The sequence below is a fragment of the Opisthocomus hoazin genome, chromosome 1 (genome assembly GCF_030867145.1).
Source record: "Opisthocomus hoazin isolate bOpiHoa1 chromosome 1, bOpiHoa1.hap1, whole genome shotgun sequence".
NCBI lineage: Eukaryota > Metazoa > Chordata > Aves > Opisthocomiformes > Opisthocomidae > Opisthocomus > Opisthocomus hoazin.
In genome coordinates, this window is record NC_134414.1 from 5,496,142 (window position 1) to 5,512,389 (window position 16,248).

A 16,248-nucleotide genomic window follows, 5' to 3' on the forward strand; every position below is an offset into this window, starting at 1 on the left:
GTTGTCATGTCACAGCTCTTTCCAGCCCTTATTGCTGTGTCAGTCTTTGTGATCTTCCGTTCCTTGCACAGAAATGCTGATCCATGTGAACTCTACGCTAGTGTCCAAATCGGTTATTTTGGGAGGAGAGTCTTGGCAGAGGAAAACAAGTGGAGGAGTAGAAGTAGTATCATCTTTGAGCAATACTGTAAGCAGTACAGCAGCCAGCAGAACAGTGGAAGTAAACAGGCCCTGAGAAGAGGAAGCTCCGTCCCTTGTGCAGTTTTATTCTGTCAGTAATTTCAGGCACAGCTGAAAAGATTCTCCCTGCTTTTTTTTTTCTTATCCCCTAGCCAGATGCATAAAGAAAAGCTTTCTTCATCAGGACAATACTGCCATGAGTGTTCGTGTGGTATCCATCACTGTGATATAAAAACCCTAAGATGACGTGTGGTCCCCTAAGCAAATCTGAAAATGAAGGGCCAAAATACCTATTCCGTGACATAGAGTGTACCCTCAGCAAGTTTGCTGATGACACAAAACTGGGAGGAGTGGAGGATACACCGGCAGGCTGTGCTGCCATCCAGCGAGACCTGGACAGGCTGGAGAGTTGGGCAGAGAGGAACCTGATGAAGTTCAACAAGGGTCCTGCACCTGGGGAGGAACAAACCCATGCATCAGTACAGGACTGGGGTGGACCTGCTGGAGAGCAGCTCTGTGGAGAGGGACCTGGGTTTGCCAGTGGATGACAAGTTAACAAGTGGCCAGCAGGTTGAGGGAGGTTCTCCTTCCCCTCTACACTGCCCTAGTGAGGCCCCATCTGCAGTGCTGTGTCCAGTGCTGGGCTCCCCAGTTCAAGAAAGATGAGGAGCTACTGGAGAGAGTCCAGCGGAGGGCTACGAGGGTGATGAGGGCACTGGAGCATCTCTCCTACGAGGAAAGGCTGAGGGAGCTGGGCTTGTTCACCCTGAAGAAGAGAAGGCTGAGAGGGGACCTTAGAAATGTTTATAAAGATCTCAAGGGTGGGCGTCAGGAGGACAGGGCCAGACTCTTTCCAGTGGTGCCCAGCGACAGGACAAGGGGCAACGGGCACAAACTGAAGCACAGGAAGTTCCATCTGAACATGAGGAAGAACTTCTTCCTTCTGAGGGTGACGGAGCCCTGGAACAGGCTGTCCAGGGAGGTTGTGGAGTCTCCTTCTCTGGAGATATTCAAGATCCACCTGGACGCGGTGCTGTGCAGCCTGCTCTGGGTGACCCTGCTTCGGCAGGAGGGTTGGACTAGATGACCCACAGAAGTCCCTTCCAACCCCTACCATTCTGTGATTCTGTGACTTCTGTAGCACTTGTGTGTACTCGTCAGGAGAGTGGGAAGGGTAGAGGCGGTGGGTGGTCACCTTTGGTCTTTAGAAGCAGAGGTGGGATGGTTCTGTTAAACGGGAATCGTTTTCAAATCGTAAGTATCTTTTCTACCCTTCTGGTATGTGCTGGCTTTGAAGAGCTGACATGCCTTTGAGGTTTTGCTATCCTACAGCCAGTGGGGTTTTTTTTTTGTTTTTTTTTCCTATAGGTGATACACAGTCATTAGCAAGACAAAACACATTTTTTTCTCTGGATAATATTTCAAAACATGTAGGAGTACTAAGCATAGTTCTCTGGGAGTATCGCATTCCCTTCTTCCGCCCACCACGAATGCCTATGCCTCATTTCCTTCTCACCTCCAATACTTTTATGAATGATTGTTCATTTAAAATTTTTTTTTTAAGGCTAATGATTCTAAACAACGCTTCTTAGTACTCCCTAATAATATAAATGGAAATGAGCTTCCCAGGGAGTCTAGCTCAAGGGGAAGGCTGGCTAGACTTTCATCATCGGGCACAGCAGTTGAGCACATACATAGCAGAGTACAGATGCCCACTGTCTTGTGGATGATATCTGATTACATATAATTAAACAAGCATAAAAGCCGCCAGCTGTTAAAATGAGGATTTGAAGGAATTGTTTGTTTTCGGGATACTGTAGATGAGTCGTCTGCCCTCAGCCACAGACCGTGGTCCGTAAAGTATTTCCAGGTTATCCGTCATTTGCTGGATGAGAGCAGGAACAGAGGAGGCAGCGATGGGTTTTTCTTGTCTGCAGATTCGCTGGTGCTGCCTGGTTTGGTAGGTTCTGTTGTTGCCAGTCTTCAGTTTCCTTTCTTAGCACTGTAGCTGGGCTTTTGCTGAATTTGACTTCTGTCAAATCATAATCACACTGGTGAAAAGCAATACTTACACAGTACTTAGTTTCTCTTTGAACAGGGCTGGTTTGACTCCCAGCCCATGCATCGTTCTCATTTTTGCTTCTGACTAGACACATCTATTCCTCTGCAGTCTGGAATGGAATTGAATCTCCTAGATATTGAGGGTAACTGAAATACACGGTTATTTCAGGTTTAACCTTGTTCTCTGGTAAGCATCAGTTTAGACTGGAGTATGAAAAAGTGTGTTTACCCCTTCAGCTCAAAAACAAACAAACACCACAGCTTTTGTAGAAAAGACTGCCTATTTCCTGCTTCTATCAGAGCAAAGTTGTCTTTAACGTCTCAGCTTCGGGCGTTCTTGAGCTCCGTTGTCCTGCCTGGAGCTCTGGGGCAGCCCTTGGCGCTGTTGAAGGTCTGGGGAGTCCCATGCTTTTGCATCAAGGTTTAATTGCCTTGCCGCTGGATCCCTCTGCCTGGTGAGATCTGTGCTGTTTCGGTTTCTCAGGCACGACACTGAAATGATTAATACATGTTTTCATATCCCAACACGTGTGATTTATTGCAGCAAGCTTGCAGGTCTACAAGCTCTGCTTCCCTCTTCTATATCTCTCCTGGCACCTATATTCTGCTGTGTTTGCTTTTCTTCCCCCTTACCCCTACTGCAAAATATGATTTGTACTGTATGCAGATGAAATCAAGACAAATCAGTTGGTTCCCGCACACACTGCTACGGAGAACTGCAAAAACTTGTTTTTCTGATATCAGATCTGCACATCGACTCTTCAGATGAACGGTGATGAGCCGAGGTTGTTGTTGATTTAGACAGTCCCAGTTGTGGTCCCCCAAATTTCTTCTGTGTCCTTTCAGGAATAATTCTTTCTGTTTCCAGTTTTTTAGTGCTAGAGTCTCAATGGCTTCCAGAAAAGCAGCTTACTTTGAAGATTAACTTTTGCTGATGCAAAAGGCTGTGTGCAGTTTTTCTCTTAAATTCTTTTTCTTTGGAGTGTGCAGTTCCTTCCAGCTTTTGAGAGAGACCAGGTCTTTACTTACACATAGTCTGTACATTTTGAACATTGTTTTATTCCTTTTTGTGTGGTTATCTTTCACAAGTCCAGCTCTTTAGATCATGGTTGCGTTAAATCAAGAGACCTTTTTCATTTTGTCTCCCATTCAGCTTAATTTTGTTTACCCTGTGTATCTTTGGAGGGTTAGTGTTTGTGATTGATGGCAAGTAAAGAGCACGCTGCAAACTTCAGCAGTCCAGTGAGAAGATTTTTTTCCTAGTGAATAGGTTAGACAAGAGGCTTATCTAGTGCTGCCAAATACAAGATATTCCTTTACAGGGTTGTGTCTGTAGTCAGGGAGATGTCCTTTTCAGCCTGCATTTAAAAGCTTTACCCCAAAATTCTTGCATGCCAAAGCTTAAATTTGTGTTTCGAAGGTACGTCTTGATTCATATACTGCTAGATTCAAGAGGAGCCGAAAACTTCATGTTTGAGTTAAGAAAACTCTGGTAGCTTAATTTATGAAGATTTTTTTTGTTTCAAAATTGTGTGTCAATTTCTTAGCTGCCAAAAGAGGCCATTTCACCTTAACTTCATGTTGGCAGCCCCCCTTTCTAGCCCTGTCGCTAGCGTGCGTTATTGAACCAGTAATCTCCGAGAAGGTGAGAAACGATTATTGCTTTTTAGCACAGTTGACATGATATTGGCTCAGAGCTGCGCTTGGAGCTTCAAACATTTCAGATGGCTAGAAACCAACTTAAACACCTTCATTTAGCGTTCTTACTGCCGTGAGGTCATAGTTTGCAACAAAAAAGATCAAATGGTGTTTAAGTTTTTGGGTTGGGTTTTTTTTTTTTCTGAAAGTATTCTCATACCAAAGAGCTGTAGCTGTGGATTTTGGCTTTTGGCCAGACAATCAAGATTTAGTATTTTGACCAGCTGTGATCCAGTAATGTTCCTCAGAGGAAACATTTTGCGGGGAGGAAAAGATACATATTTGAGCCTGTGAATTGTATTCTGTCTCTCATACTGCTTTACGGTTTCTCCGAGCCCCTTGCAGACAGATTAAATAATCACAAGTGAATCCAACTGAAGAAACTTTTTATCAAAGCTGCAAACGGATTACAACCAGAATCTGTTCGCTGAGAAAATAACTTGAGAAATGTTTGTGTCTTCCTTCAGTCACGTCATCTCGCCTGTTTATGGCACCGAGTCCGTGTCTTGTGCCTTAGGTCTGTGGGAATGCCCAAATGGACTAATTATTGACTAGTGAAAACTAACGTTTTGGGGAGAAAACAGCTACTTTTGTAATTTTGCTGCCAGTAAAACTTACATCTGAACTTAGACTGTTATGAATTGGCTTGTGAGATTTGGATGCAATAGAAACATTGAGATTGGTGATGATGTAATTCTCTTACCTATATGTCCAATAAATACGAGGTTTCTCTTTTTATTTTAATTTAGAAATCTGCTTCCTGATAGCAGTGCAGCGTACTACTTTACGTAACCCGTTCTAGTCTGGTCCAACTTGATGACTGAAAGTCATTAAGGCCTGACGACCATTCATCAACTCAGGTTTTATACTCGACTACTCGGGCTGTTCTTTGTGGGCAGGTATCCACATCTGTTTGCTGTCTCAAAGATCGACCAAGTGATTGTGGCTGGAAGCTGAACCACCTCAGCCCGAGTATTTCAGGTCAAGGTTCTACCTCAGAGTAAAGAGCTACGCTCCTGCAAGCCAAGGTCTTTTCACTCGTGATGATACCTTACAGCGTCCACAGTTTCTGGGCAACTGGATGTTAGTTTTCTTGCTGTTTTTATGTGTTGTATTAATTTGGTGAGCTGTGGAGCTGATAAAGCACCTTTCTCTGGACTTTGCCATGTTACAATGCTATCAGTTCTGGTAACAGTGCAGCCTTTTCTTCAATGCAGATAGAATAGAGACACACCGTCAGCTGCTCGTTTTCATGAAGATTAATACGAACCTTAAAATCATAGAATCATTAAGGTTGGAAAAGACCTCTAAGATCATCAAATCCAACCATCAAACCTTGTCCAACCTTGTAGTTCAAGCTCTGTGCCTCTCTGTAACCATTACTTTTAAACAGAAACCTCAATTTGACTTCTCATTCTCACCTGGAAGGAGGTGGTGGAACAGGAAAAAACCCTGCTTAACCCACTGTGGTTTTATTTTACTTGCCTGCAAGACTATGACCGTTGTTCTACTTAAAAGTACAGAGAGCTATTTGTCTTCTCAATTGTCTTCGAGAAACTCATCACTTGGCCCGAACTAGTTGCCTACGTTTGCCCTGTGGTCAAGAAGAGGCAACTGGAGAGGGTGACTGTCCCATAGACTGTAAATGGCTCTTGGCAGGGGATCACCCTTCTTCTCCCCAGTGCTCGTTTTCTTTCTCCAGTGACTGTGGAAGGAGCCTAGGCAATGAACCCTTAGATGGCCGAGCTCCAGAGCCCTTCGTGCATATTCACTTTTATCTAAGTGCCTTAGATAGAATGGTTTAACTGCTTATCAAATACTGTTGACTTCATTCCTGCTTTTTGAGATTTGGGCTGTTGTCCCCATATTTACTCCTGACTGAAGCTAACCCCATCCTATTCGTATTTATTGGCAGCAATGGATGGTTTCAGAAATCTGCCCGCAGAAGTCTCCAGCAGGTTAAAACCTGGTTTTGCAGTCTGAAGTAAGGTCCATTTCATTGCATGTAGGTTAAGGAACCTGGCCGCAAGTGCTTTTTGTTCTAATTCATTAGTTTGCATGCTGGTGTGATAGATGAAGATCATTCCTGCTTTACTGCCCTATGGGGCAGCCCTTATGTACTCTATTAACTGAGGAAGTTATTTTGTAGACGAGGGAGGTTAGCTTTGCGTTGCTGCTGCGTTTAGGCTGTTAGATCACTTAGTGTAGATCATTCTGCCAGTTCAGCTTACTAAGGAAGGGAAGATTTTTTTTTTGGCTGCTGGACTAAAGAGGTATTGTTCAGGCATACAGAACGCGTTAGCTTGAATAGCCTTGTCATAACAAGCTTTTTAAAATCTCTCCTGGTCCTGCAAACTAATTAAATTCTCACCCGTTTGCCTGTGAGGCCTACATTTACCAAGGAATTTAGGCACGTTTCTTTTTAGGAGGAACTTAAATTTACATGCCCACCGGAACAGTTTGGAAAGCTGCTTCTCTCGAGCTAAGTAGACACCACAGTTTTCGTCTTGGTTTACTCAGCTTAATTTCTTCTGCTGCTGCTTCTTTCTTTTGGAGAGCTGAAGCAACTGGAGCTCGAGCAACCTGGTCTAGTGGAAGATGTCCTTGCTCATAGCAGGGGGGTTGGAACCAGATGATCTTTAAGGTCCCTTCCAACCCTTACCATTCTGTGATTCTATTCTGTGATTCTTCTGCTGCATAGAACAGTTGTTGTTGTGCCTGAATCGGACTGATCAGTACTTGCTGAAGGTAGTATGGGGTTTGTTAATTAGTCTTATGCTGTACTGAAGTCTTTGCCCTTGAAAGAATCCAATCTAAGAGGAATGAATCTGAAGCACAGTCCAGCACTGAGTGCAAAGAGTAGCGGGTGTTACTCGTTTTGATGGTGAAGAGGCTTTGATCTCTCCAAGAATTCCTTGCATTTTGCACAACGGTGTGCCTCTGCAGCTTCAGGAGTTAGGATTAAATTTAAGATTGCTTTCTGCGTGTCTTTCCCTACACGTTGTCCTCATCCGAGATGGCTCTTGTGAGATCTTGTGTCTTGTGCTGGTGAGGTGATCTGTTCAGCAGGAGGGCTCCAAGGCTGTCTGCAGGCTGGTGGTCAGGCCACCGTGTCTCTGACTTGGCTGGACCCTCTTCTGATCATTTACATTTCAGGCAAGAGCTTTTATCACTAAAATAGTGTCAAGAGTAGACGTAGAATCAGAATGGCTTGGGTTGAAGGGGACCTTTAAAGGCCACCTCATCCAACCCCCCTGCCATGGACAGGGACATCTTCACCTGGATCAGGTTGCTCAGAGCCCTGTCCAACCTGACCTGGAATGTTCCCAGGGATGGAGCATCGAGCACCTCTGTGGGCAACCTGGGCCAGGGTTTCACGACCCTTACTGTCAAAAATTCCTTATATCCAGTCTGAATCTCCCCTCTTTTAGTTTAAAACCATTCCCCCCTTGTCCTGTTGCTACACGCCCTGCTGAAAAGCCTGAATATCCTTGTGATTGTTTGGAGAAACACTCGACTGTACTTAAATCCACAAGGTACAGCTTGAAATTCTTCCTGGATTAGATTTTAATCTCTTAAATGCTTATCCCAGGGCTCTGGGTGGTTGAACAAAATCCAGAGAAATGGCAGAATTTCCTGTAAACCCTTCTTGTCGTTGTGCCTAGATCACGAGATAGAAAGCCCTCACTGCTGCATGGGCTTGCTGCAGATGTGATGCTTTGGCATCAAACTCTTCCCTCTGCAAAGGACACTAGCGCGGTGCCGCTGTGCATCTGCCATCTGTTGTATATGGGAGGAAAAAAAAGTTACCCTTTTTTGCCTGTAGATCTTGGATTATTCTGTCTGTTGCTGCTCTTGCTTCTTATTTCAAGGGTGTGGAGTTGTTTCTCTGGAATCTGCAGCCCGCCTGGGTTCCGGTTCGGCAGGAATACGTTCCCGTTTGACTCATCCCTGCCATCGTGATAGAAGCCAAGAAGAAGGATTTTTATCTTTATTGTTGCAGGGGATGTAATACTGGAATCGGTTCTGGGAGCAGCCCATTTCTTTTGGAAAGGGATGGCAACGTGGCCTTTGAGTTTGAAAAGCAGCTTGTATGAGAATGGCGCTCTCATACACCCCCCTCCTTTTTGAATTGCGTATGTGTGCGCTATTTTAAATGGTTTTAGACAACTGGTTTGTCAAATCACAGAATCACAGAACAGTAGAGGTTGGAAGGGACCTCTGGGGATCACCTGGTCCAATCCCCCTGCCGAAGCAGGGTCACCTACAGCAGGCTGCACAGGACCTTGTCCAGGCAGGTCTTGAATATCTCCAGAGAAGGAGACTCCACAGCCCCTCTGGGCAGCCTGTTCCAGGGCTCTGTCACCCTCAGAGGGAAGAAGTTCTTCCTCATGTCCAGACTCATAGGTCCAGACTTAGGAACATATGATATATGGTTCATTCAGGAGCTGCAAAAAGCAAGTGTGTTGCCCTTAGGATCTTGGATTGACAACACAGTGTAAACAAAACAAAGCAAACCCCTCTCTCCTCTTTGCCCCTCTCTTTCTTTTGAGCCTCCCGCATGTAGACCTGCAAGGTGATGGATGGGCACAGTGCACACATCCACAATGCTCGTAGCTCTGCTGCCTTGAGGCTCCCCCCTGTACTCCTCAAGGCTCGTGGCAGGCTCAGACTCCTCTTAGCAGCAAAGTCTGGTCCCAGCCTGTGCTATGGGCTCGGTTTTGTCAGGAGAGGGGAGGAGGGAGGCCTTTCCTGCATCTTGCCACGTCTCTCTGGTAAGACGTGCAAATCCCCGTGTTACACGCTGTCTCATCCAGGTGGAAGGGAGATGATTCAGCTCTGCAACATCTCTATATCTGGAATGGGAAAGGCAGCAAAACCTCAGCTATCTTGCACTGAGAAGCACCGTCTACTTAATTGCACAGCGTCTTACAATTTGAACAGTGATCTGCAGTGATCAGCTATCGCTTGTACGTAGGGAATGAGTTCACATAATCATAGGATGATGCGCCCTTAGACCCAGAGAAGTGTCTTGAATGCTATCTGGCCTTGTGAAAATATGCACATTTTGGAAATTGGGTAAATTCCTGAAGCTTATAATTTGATTGTAAATTTCTAATAACTCGATACAGAGCAAAATACTTTGTTTTGCTGCATTTTGCTGTTAAAGCTGAAAAACATAGCAGTCTATTTTTTCCTGTGCTTTTTCTTGAGGAAGATTCAGCAGACATAGACGTAATGTGAAAAGATTTCTTATCTAAGATTTAAGATAAAGAGAATCTAATCAGACAAATAATACCGAGTATTCATCTATTTTCTGAATCAAGGCTGAGAGCATTAAGCTGGGGGAAGGCGAGGGGAAGACAGACCATCCCCAGTATGTCTGCAGTCCACATTGCCTGAGTAAAGTTCACAAGTGCCCTGCCTCAGATTCTAGTGTTTGTCATATTACATCATTTTAAAAATAAATGGTCGGCTGTGTAGGGGCTGGTTAAAGTATTTTGAAGTCTCTGGTCAGTAAGGGACGGGAGGACTGGTCTCCAAGACCACATGTACAGCACTCACTAGCATCTGTGGCACATACAGCTTTGTTTTGTCACCTCTGTGAAGAATGCTCCGAACCTTTGCAAACGAAGCTGCAAATGCTGCGCAGAGTTTGTCTGAAAAAAGGTCTGGGATGGTAGTTGAAATCTCAGAAGAAAGCTGCTGGTTTTGCTGCTGGCTGCGCGTGCGGTGCTTATCTCTGCCTCACCGTCCGCAACTGTAAATTCCGAAAAGCGTTTTTTTCTTAAGGTAATTTGAGGTTTTTATGGAAGAGAAGGAAGCACTACACATGTATTAAGGGGCAGCCAGGGAGGAGGTAAGATGGGAGAGGAAATTAAAGAGCAGTAGCCCTCCACTCTGCCCTCCCGCGGGGATGCTTATTTTTCTCAGAGGGACTTTTTGCAATAAAGCTTATCCTATTTACAAAGCGGAGCAAAAAAGAAAAAAAAAAAAAATGGAAAAGGATCCACGCTAGGGACTACTCATAACTGCTATTCCAAGATTCTCCCTTGCAAGACAGATCCCCAAATGTATCAGGCCTTGAGCAGAAGGAGTTTCTTTTAAATTGGGTTAATGAAGGAGACTGATAACTGACAGCAGTTGAATCTTGGAGTTATACATTCAGCAGATCAGTAATAGCTATATATATATATATTTTTTTTTTTCAATTTGGAAGGAAAATGAGCCAGTTGCTTAAGTTCATGTACAATGTACTATTTGCATATAGGATGGTGATTGCATTTGGATAAGCTTTAAGCCGATGAAGGAAAATTCACATAACACGCCCCAGATGACGTAAAGCGGATGTTCCAAATTATAGACCCTGAGACAGTGTAAGTGGTCTGTGGAACTCTATTAAATAGAAGAATCAAACTTGTAAATTAACCTTGATTAATTCACGTTCCTCAAGAAACAGAGGTTGACGTTTGTCCAAAAAGTTTTGGAGCGATTGTCACAGACAAGGAGAAGAGCTGGCAAAAATAGTCCTCTGCAAGTTGCAAAGTGAGTGTGTTTTTTCTCCTTTGTGCAGCTGTCAGGAAAGTCCACTGTTGGAAGAAGTCGCTCGTAGAGGATTCGGCCATTATTACTCGTTTTTGAAGAGTTTAAGATGGCCCAGTACAGGCCATAAATACATAAATATACGGTCAACAGTAATAATTCATAAAGTACAGCTTGGTCCTATAAAATGGTGTTAACAGTAGGAATTAACATAATGTGGTGGTTTCTTGGGTGATTGACTCTTCAAACCAGAGAGCTTTGTGAATGTTCCTGCATGATCTTGCCGGTTTTCAGTAAAGCTGTCCTCTGGGGTGTCCTCTGTGGTTGATACGGCATTAAACACATTTGGGGTTTTAGCACTTTAGGATACAAGTAGTTGGCCAAACGGAGCCCGGAGTTGTCATAAAATAATTGCTTCAGCCTTTGGTTAAACATCTGTATTGCTCGTGAGCGTGCCTGACAGCTGTGATTTATCCTTTCCTCCTTTTATAGTGATCGACACCATACATCCAGTGCAATTCCCGTCCCAAAGAGACCGAGCTCTAGCTTCGGCAGATTGGATATTGGCTTTTCCAGTGGGCTTCCTTCTCCGGATAAAGGACTCCGAAAACGAGCCAGCACGGGCAACGAAAGACTCCAGTACAAAACTCCTCCTCCTAGTTACAGCTCTGCTTTAACGCAGCCCGTTGCCATCGCAGCCCGCGGAGGAGAGTTAGATAAAAAACCCGGATCGATATCGTCTTCCTTGGATACCTCTCTGGACTCCTCGAAAGGAACTACCAAGAAAGGCGAGGACTTGTGCGGCAGTTTAAACGGAGAAAACGGGAGCCTAAACAATACCCAAGACCGGCAGGAGTCTTTCCTAGGACATCCTAGTGCAATAAACGGGGCCTTTCTGCCTGGGGAGTGCTCTGCCACCGCGAGCAGCGAGCAGCCCTGCGAGTTCCCACCCGCGCTCGGCCCTGTCCTTTGCTGCGCCGTGGAGCAAGCGGAGGAGATCATGGGGATGGAAGCGACGGGGTTCGGCGCGGGAGATCAGCTCGAAGACTTTAACTCCATCCCGGTGGAGCACGCCGTAGCGGTGGAGTGCGATGAACAAGTCCTAGGGGAGTTTGAGGAGTTCTCTCGAAGGATCTATGCACTGAATGAAAACGTGTCCAGCTTCCGCAGACCGCGGAAAAGTTCGGACAAGTGAGCTTGGGCAGGGGTTTGATAAGTAGACATTGAGGTGAAATCGGTGATCTGGAATAGACATAAAATTGCACTTATTCTTTATATTAATTATAAAAAAAATTAAAAAGCTAAAGCTATTCTTATGGTGTTAGACAAACGGACTTAAGCACGATAACACAGGATCATGGCATATTCACAGCCCAGGTAAATTTTGATTCTGCTTCAAATCCTCTGGTATTTATAGTCTCTTGGAATTTTTTTTTTTTAGGCATTGGAATCCATTTATAAAAGGCTTTCCTGGAAACAACTTCTAGTGCTGATCAGGCCCTTCTATGAATATTTGTTAATTCCTTAATTATTATTTAGAGCTGAATTTATTTTAGTCTTTTCAGAAGAGAACCAAAAAGTTAATTTAAAAAAACATTTATGGTAAGACCTCTTTACCTTCTCCCCTGTACTCCTGCGTTTTCTTGAGCAATGTAGTCAGTGTTACCGAAGCACCGTGGTTTTGTTGTAATTGGACAGCTTTCTCTTGGCTGTGCTCTGTAGCCTTTGAAGTTCTGGTTTGCACTGATGAGTCTTCAGTTGGTGGTGTAAACTTGCCAGGGAAGGAGCACCTGTGTGACAGCTGCAGTTTCTTTGCACCTGATTAATCACAAACAACACTTCCCCCCCCCCCCCCCCCCCACTTCCCTGCGTACTCGCTGTTCCCACCAGCAGAAGCCTTAAGGGCTAAATCCCCTCGAAGGTTTCTCCTTAAAAAGTCTCAGCCTGACCGTTCCCCGCTTCAGCTGGGCACGGACCTCGTCGGTGGAGACCCAAGGAACCCGCTCCCGAAGCGGGGTCCCCTCCGAGGTGTCTGACGGGGACGGCGTGCTGCGAAGCACGTCACCGGCACCTTCGTAAAAAAAACGCCGTCAGCGCTTTGGAATTAGGCGAATCCACCCTCCGTAGAAAGGAGGCACTTAACGTTATTCATCGAAATTCATATCCTTTCGGGAAGAAGCCACCAGCGGTTTGCTCTTCGGTAGGTTGCCACCGGCACACGTCTGCAGCTGCACTAACGGGAAAGCGATTTGCAGCCCGCGTTGCGACTCCTGGTGTTTGTTTCAGTTTGGATTGCGTTGCTCTTGCTTTCTGTATTGCGTACCCGAGAATCTGGGCTCGGTTGTGAGCTCTCAAATATAAAAATATATAGCAGAATAAAAAACACCTCATCACGCCTGGCTTTTTTTCCCCCTCCTTGGTCTGTGCTTTCTTTTGAACCAATGACTTTGTCTTTTTCCTAACTTCACCGTCAGGCTAGCCGAAATTAACTTATTTTAACATGTGGATATGTATAACCTCAACTATCTGTTGTCAAAACAAGACGTGCACGTGAGAACCAGTATACATAATAGCACTGTTCTAGATGATGCATTTTTCCAGGTAACAATGGTTGTATTAAAATTATATTCACATTTCTTCTGTTTAGCTTCTAACGGTTGTGTCTGCAGTCGAGCTGTTGGACTGAGCCTTGCTACAGCGACTCGTGGTCTGTGGTCTGTCCCATGACATGTTCCCAGACATGGAAGCGCTCGGAAGCAGAGACCTGGATTCTGTAAGGCACTGAACGTGGTTCTGGGTGCAAACTGGGGCACGAAGCTGGACATGTTCATGGCTATCTTCTCCCCCCCAGAGAAGCTGCTCTGTTCCAACCTCATGAAAAGCTTTCATGGGAGAGAGAGGTAGGAGAGAAAGGTAGGAAGGAGAGAGAGGTAGGAAATTCTCACTGCGCTGTGGCATCACGAGAGCCAGAAAGGAGCACCTGGAAGCACAGCTTTGATTGATGCAGGGGGTGAGATACCCTGTCCTGTGACTGTAGCTAACCATCCTCTGACAGCGGGATGGTTTTAGGTGGAATTGGGGGTCGTTGGGTCAGTCGTGCACCCCGCGGGGTGGGATCTGGCACGCTCACAGCAGCGCAGACCTTCCGTTTGTAGGCACGCTTGTTTTCCTCCATGACAGCAAGGCATTAGCTTGTGTGTGGTGGTGACTCTTCAAAGCAACCCAAAGAGTAGTCCTGAAGTCGCTGTGTTTCGTAGGCAAACAGGGAGATTCTCAGTGCAATTAAGCGGAATTAGGTTTGTAGAGCATCAGCGGGACTTTGTTGTGTTGGGTTTTTTTTTTGTTAGTGGCGCATTTTCTCAGGTTGCATCGACCAAATGAAGTCCGGTTTTCCTCCCTGATGTTGTGTTGCTGTTCCTGTTGGAGTCCTGTGGTAGTCAATGTGTCAAGCACGATGGCTGATTTCTGCGTCTGTCGCACAGACCTCCTTTGACCGGGCTTCCTAGGGCTGTGTCTTTAGGAGGCCGTAAATCGCCCCCGCGTTTCTCTTCTGCTTGCGTCGCTTTCCGTACGGGAGGTGGTGGGACGGGGGACGGCGTCGTAGGGCTCCTTGAAGACCTCTCGCTGGGGGGGTCATACAGACCGCAGCCACCTCATGGCTTTCTTTTTTGTGAGTATTCTTCCCCCCTCACGTAAATTACTTTGAAAACAGCGTAGTGGGCGAGAAATAGTCAGTTGGAAGGTGAGATGCTGTATCACGGTGTGCTTTAAACTGTCAAGAGCCTTTCAGTTCCTGCCCAGCTGTGACACTGTTAAACGTCTGCAAATGTCTTCAAGTGGAGAACACATTTCGTTGCCATCTTTTCCCCCCTCACTAGGAATTCCTGAGATTTTTGAGAATATTAGTTTTGGAAGATCGTATCCCACTATATTTTTATAGCGAGCACAACAGCATTGGCTTATCCTTGCTTGACCAGGTATTTAAAATAAGCAAAAACAGAATATCCCATAGTAAATGACACATTCAAACTGTGTTGGTAATTGCGGGAAAGCTCGTCTGTATTTATAAAATAAAACTGTTTAGTATCTCTCAACTTGTGTGTCTTCTCTTAATGGCTCCTCTGTGTTTGTTTTCTTTACAAGCCTGGTTTGAACCCCAGTGTCCTCCTTAGCCCCCTCCAAGCTCTTTGGCTTGCTGTTCAGCGAGCCTGTATTGATCAAAACGCGAATATCTGGGCAAGAGGGTTGGCTGGAAGACCTGCCCGCCTCCTTGGCTCCAAATCCCATCTCAGACGGGGTGGTACTGCAGTTCTCTTTTCTCGTTCCTTCCACAAAGATGGCACGCAGCTGGAAAAACAGCCGCGGCGTGCGGCAGGGCTGGGGGGCAGCTGGGTTTGGGAAGCTTTTACGGATAGTGGAAAGGCCAAGTTCTCACATCAGGGAGGAGTTGCTGCGATCTGGCACCTTCTGCCACCTGAGCTGATCAGCAACACCTGGCTGCCTAAAAATCATAGAATCATAGAAGGGTTTGGGTTGGAAAGGACCTTTAGAGGTCACCTAGCCCAACTCCTCTGCAGTGAGCAGGGACATCTGCAACTGGATCAGGGTGCTCAGAGCCCCGTCCAACCTGGCTTGGAATGTTCCCAGGGATGGGGCATCTCCCACCTCTCTGGGCAACCTGGGCCAGGGTTTCACCACCCTTATAATAAAAAAATTTCTTCCTTAAATCCAGTCTAAATCTCCCCTCCGTTAGTTTAAAGCCATTATTCCTTGTCCTACCACAACAGCCCTTGCTGAAAAGTTTCTCCCCATCTTTCCTATAAGCCCCTTTTAAGCACTGGCAGCTGCTCCAAGGTCTCCCCGCAGCCTTCTCTTCCCCAGGCTGAGCAGCCCCAGCTCTCCCAGCCTTTCCTCCCAGCAGAGGGGTTCCAGCCCTCGCATCATTGCTGGGGCCTCCTCTGGCCCCGCTCCCACAGCTCCAGCTCTGTCCTGTGCTGAGGGCTCCAGAGCTGGACGCAGGACTCTCGGGGGGTCTCAGCAGAGCGGGGCAGAGGGGCAGAATCCCCTCCCTCGCCCTGTGCCCACGCTGCTGGGGATGCAGCCCAGGGCACGGTTGGCCTTCTGGCCTGCCAGCACACACTGCTGGGTCATGGCCAGCTTTTCATCCCCCAGCACCCCCAAGTCCTCCTTGGCAGGGCTGCTCTCCATCCCTTCATCCCCCACCCTGTGCTGATAGCCGATGTTCCCCTCGAACGGGAGCTGCCTGCCCACAGCACGGAGTGATACAACGGGGAGAGCTGCAGCGACTCTCCAGGCATCATCAGCGCGACAGGTTCTTTGTTTTTTGATTGTGTTTTGGGTTTTTTTTTCATTTTCTCCCACCCAATCTGTCTGTCAGCAGAGAGTAAAATGCCAAGCCACCAGCTGTGTAGTCCTGGAAGTGGAGTGGGAAGACACAGGAGAGAAATTTTACTTTGAGCTGTTTTGTGACATGGAACTGCTTTATTAAAATTTAACTGCATTAAAGTGAATAGCAAGCCATGCATGCCAAAGGTTTGCGTTGCAATGGCACTGGAGGTGCAGGTGACGGAGCCCTGGCCCAGGCTGCCCAGAGGGGCTGTGGAGTCTCCTTCTCTGGAGATATTCAAGACCCGCCTGGACAAGGTCCTGTGCAGCCTGCTCTGGGTGACCCTGCTTCAGCAGGGGGTTGGGCTGGGTGACCCACAGAGGTCCCTTCCAACCCTGAACATTCTGTGATTCTGTGAC

General features: G+C 46.3%; 1 protein-coding gene across 3 annotated transcripts in view; it reads left to right on the forward strand.

Moving 5' to 3' along the window:
* UVRAG (UV radiation resistance associated) overlaps nucleotides 1-16,248 on the forward strand; it is a 150,791-nt gene that overhangs the window by 94,881 nt on the left and 39,662 nt on the right. Inside the window, exon 15 of one of the 3 annotated variants that reach the window (XM_075415595.1) lies at nucleotides 10,975-14,555. The exons of 1 other annotated variant lie outside the window; for it this stretch is intronic. In XM_075415595.1, coding sequence (XP_075271710.1) covers nucleotides 10,975-11,677 — 703 coding nt within the window. In that variant the 3' untranslated portion in view covers nucleotides 11,678-14,555. Of the gene's footprint in view, nucleotides 1-10,974; nucleotides 14,556-16,248 lie in introns of those variants that run through there. One more of the 3 variants, XM_075415610.1, reaches the window with a different exon arrangement.